This window comes from Bidens hawaiensis, unplaced genomic scaffold (assembly GCF_021521415.1).
Source record: "Bidens hawaiensis isolate Kalapana, Puna unplaced genomic scaffold, B.hawaiensis_p1.1 tig00019953_1, whole genome shotgun sequence".
NCBI classification, from domain to species: domain Eukaryota; kingdom Viridiplantae; phylum Streptophyta; class Magnoliopsida; order Asterales; family Asteraceae; genus Bidens; species Bidens hawaiensis.
Window position 1 is genome coordinate 431,512 of NW_027493034.1, and position 4,196 is coordinate 435,707.

The 4,196-nt window shown below is 33.5% G+C and overlaps 1 protein-coding gene across 1 annotated transcript; it reads right to left on the minus strand.

The window, feature by feature from the left end:
- Nucleotides 1-2,979: 2,979 nt before the first annotated feature.
- Nucleotides 2,980-3,657, minus strand: LOC143559629 (uncharacterized protein At4g14342-like). Its single transcript, XM_077048145.1, has 3 exons — nt 3,497-3,657; nt 3,271-3,394; nt 2,980-3,088 (listed from the first exon to the last, which is right to left on the minus strand). The coding sequence occupies exons 1-3, from the start codon at nt 3,604-3,606 to the stop codon at nt 3,041-3,043; spliced, it is 282 nt and encodes a 93-aa protein (XP_076904260.1). The 5' UTR covers nt 3,607-3,657; the 3' UTR covers nt 2,980-3,040.
- Between the last annotated feature and the right edge of the window lie 539 nt (nt 3,658-4,196).

Here is a 4,196-nt window from a genome sequence, read left to right on the forward strand (position 1 = left end):
GTATTAAGAAACATAATGACTAACTGAGCACGAAATGGTGGGCAATCACAGGTTACCTTGTAGCCGAACATGGCGATTAAGGTTAGAGAAATCTACGACAGACCCTCGTCCTCCTTGTCTGTCGCCTCTGTTTCGTCCTTTGTTTATTTTAAGGTGACATTTTTAGTAGGCTTTGGTCCTCCAACACAAGAAGAGATCCACACTAATTTTTTTCCTGTAAATCTCGTATAGTTCTATACGTTAGTATAACATCTGAATCGTATCGGTTTGTTTTGAATGTTTGATGGCCATTGTTTGTAGTGTCTCGTATATAGGCCATTTTTAGACACAATTTTAATTTTAAATATTAATACATTGATATCTTACATTTTATGTATTAAGTACATAATATACTTGGCTAAATGTGATATTTTAATATTAAATAAATCTGTCTATTAACATTTACATAACATAGATGACTAGAGGTGGCAATATGAGTGGGTTGGGTTGGATTTGGGTGATGGGTTAGGATGGGATTGGGTCAGGATGGGTATGGGTCAGGATAGATTTTTAAAATAGAGGGTTAGGATGGGTAAAGTTAATCCATCTTGACCCAAGTAAAGGTTAAAATACAAAGGGTTTCAAAAACCCCTAAAAAATATTCAAAAATTTTAATAAAAAAATAATAACTCAAAATATAAATCAAAAACGCAAAAACTAAAATAACAAAAATGTCTCTCACGTCGTCCTCGTTCATTAAAAAAAACTCGGTTTCGTGTCGGTTCAGGTTTGGTTTTTTTTTGTTCATTTTTGCTTTTTTTCGTTTCGGTATCTATTCGGTTTCAATGTTTTCGGTTTTTGTTCGGTTTCGATTTCTCGGTTTTATTCGGGTTAGGATGGGTATGGGTCAAGATGGATAAAGTTAACCCATCTTGAACCAAGTAAAGGTTAAAATATAAAGGGTTTCAAAAACCCCTAAAAAAATTAATAAAAAAATAATAACTCAAAATATAAATCGAAAACGCAAAAAGTAAAATAACTAAAACGTTTCCCCGGTCTTCCTCGTTCATAAAAAAAAAAAAAAAAAAAACTCGGTTTTTTCTCGGTTCAGGGTCGGTTTTTTCTGTTTTTTTTTTCGCTTCGGTTTTGCTTTTTTTTTTTCATTCGGTCGGTTTCAGTATATGTTCGGTTTCAATGATTTCGGTTTCGATTTCTCGGTTTCTATTCGGTTCCGTGGGTTTTATTTGAAATAAAATTGGATAAAACTTGTTTTAGTCCATTCTAACCCATAAGCAAACCCATTCTAACCTGTAACCAAAAGTCACTAGTATTTTCCCAACCCATCTTGACCCTCTTGCAAAATTCTTTTGATCCATCCTGACCCATCTCAATTTTAAAAGTTATCCAAATTGACCCAAAACAATCCATTTGGGTTTGTTTTGCCACCTTTATACATGACTGTATAGGTTTTATGGTGTGTCAGGGAGCAATACGAGCCATTAAACACCTATACGGCCCGTATAGGCCCATATGATCCGTATAGGCATGTCCAGTCAGATAGGGGTGGTGTAATGGTGTGTGAGGATCACATCCCTTTTAACAAGTCTATTTATTTCAAAACAGAGAAATTGGGATTAGGGGCTTTTGCACTCACTTATTACCGGGTCAGAACCGGAACGAAGCCGAAATCAGAATCCAGTAGAAATGATAACTGAGAACTTGACTTGAATAACTATATTTGGGTTTCATGGGTTTGGACCTGAGATCTGTTTCGATTTCAACTCAAACAAATTACGAACAAGTAAAAGGACCGGGAACTTTAATGAGAATCAAGAACCGAACCTGATAGACGGTATCTGGGTTTTCACGTGTCAAGTTTCACTAGTTTGGGCCGTACAATTCACTTATGCCAAATTGTATATCTCCTTGTAGACTAGTATAAAACAAAATTCACTTGTCATTTTGTATTTCGATGGGACTATGTTAATTTATTTGTGAATTTAAAACAAGATTATTATTATTGATGGAAAATATGCAAGTTATGATAATTAAATCGACCCATAAAACAAAGAAATGAATACAAATTAGATAGGCGTGTTATAAACTTGCATCACCATCTAATCAAGTTGGAATGAGAACACTAGTTCATTTGACTACAAAAGTCAAAATGTACCATCTTTTTTCCAACAGATGAAATATGTAATCTTTTGAGGCTGCTTATAACAATCTTTAGACCAACAATCTTTCAAAGGATTCGTTTCTGTGTAGCGATCCATATACACCTAAGAGGATGTTCGGAACTGCTTATTACTTTTAGAATAAACAGTTTTGAATAAGCAACTTTAAGCTGCTTATTTCACTCATAAATGGTCAGATGCTTACGCACAACCCAAAATCATGGCAGTCCATGACAAAAAATCATGTCGTTTCGTGCCATCAAAAACACATGTTGCAAGTTTAATGTGGCCAAGTGAGTCGGATATGAACAAATTATAACCAAAATGATGCCTCGTTATTTACCCTTTAAGTTGTCCTGATGGTAATGTGCAGCAGGAATAATGAGGAAACTGAAATTAAGACAAGAGTTTAATATCAGCAGCTAACATGTGCCTAAACAAAGCCTTTTATGTGTATATTTATACATTGTTCTTGCTCAACTTTATTCATATCACCTATCGTATATACAGGTAACAGTTAATGTATTGCATGATTAAACAAATTAGAAATCAAAAAAATAAATTTTATAGCTTTGATCATGTAACCAACGAAAATGAAACGATAATAATTGTTCACAAAACAAAAACGCACAATCACTTCATATTTTAGCCATTCATAATCAAAAGTCAAAAATCTGATTTACCATTTTAACAATAAAACTTACTGAAGAAAACAAGTTTTGAACTAAACATGACCGCATACATGGAGAAGAGTAAACTTCAATAATAATAGCACATATAACATCGATATCCTGGAGAATTAGATGTTAATTATCCTCTCACATTAGTCCACAACGCATTCATAAACACAACTCAAATCTCCACATATGTAATACTTGATGCCCTCAATCTTCTTCTCTCTCTGGTGGAAGTCCACACGGCAACAACATTTTCTGCAAAACAAAAAGAAAATAAACTAAATTAAACCACCTGCAAATAATCTCGTGAAACAGGAAACAGATATTACTCAAAAGGTCATATAAAATTGATATAGAATCCATATCACATTCATCTGAATGACCCTATATTAAAAGATTATAAAAATAATAATAAAAAAGTTGAAGATGAAAAACACCTGCATAAAATTGTAGCGTTCTCTCCCAATCGATTCATTCTCCGCTATTGCAAAATAAGCGAGCATAGGATAATGACCAACATATGAAGCATAGCTGTCTCGCTGGATATTAACTGCCCACTCACTTCAAGAAAACAAGAAAAAAAAACCAGTTTACTTTCAAAATGAAAATCAATATTTCTAATTCAAAAAAGTAAAACATTTATACAAAAGACAAAAAACTTACAATCTGCTCATGTCTGCATGTCCTGTTCCTACATACTTAGCTTGCAAATGCTCAAGTTGGGAGTTGATATTAAACCTGTCACTAGCCTGCCAATAACGCAATAAAAACATTATTTTGATTAATATATTTTAAGAAATTATCAAAATAAATGGAAAGGCAGACAAATATTACATTAATCAGTCAGGTACAATATAAGGGTACCCAAACAAAGAGATTTAGAGCAAATACTCAAGAGAGAGATACCAGTTAAGAATAGTTTAATGCATACGTTGTTTGTTGAATGATGACTTTTTTTAAGTAGTTTTAAGATCAAACATTTATGTATAACATTAACTGGTGACATTGTTGTAAAAAATACGATTATTCATAGATTAATCAGTGATTAATCGCTAATCTGTATGCTACGAGAATCGATTTCACCTAATCAGGCCAACAAATAGGTAGGCCCTTAAAGCCGGCCCAAATCTGTCATAACTGTTCAAAATCGGTCAAAATCTTTCAAGTATTTGAAAAATTATACTTATTTAGAAAAATTACACATAAAATTCCAATCCAATTAATCCCTCTTAATCGCTAGTCGGTAGCCACCACAGTGGCGGATCCAGAAAATTTTCATACAGGGGTCAGAAATTTTTTGGGTCAGTACCCAATTTAACTATTGGCAGTTATTTTTTGGTCCGGGTCGGTTGTTTGGGTCGGG

Coding starts and splice junctions, on each gene's coding strand:
- LOC143559629 (XM_077048145.1), bottom strand. CDS start 3,606: ATGTTTTTATTGCGTTATTGGCAGGCTAGTGACAGGTTTAATATCAAC. Junction 3,395..3,496: donor CATGCAGACATGAGCAGATT/GTAAGTTTTTTG, acceptor GTTTTCTTGAAG/TGAGTGGGCAGTTAATATCC. Junction 3,089..3,270: donor AACGCTACAATTTTATGCAG/GTGTTTTTCATC, acceptor TTTGTTTTGCAG/AAAATGTTGTTGCCGTGTGG.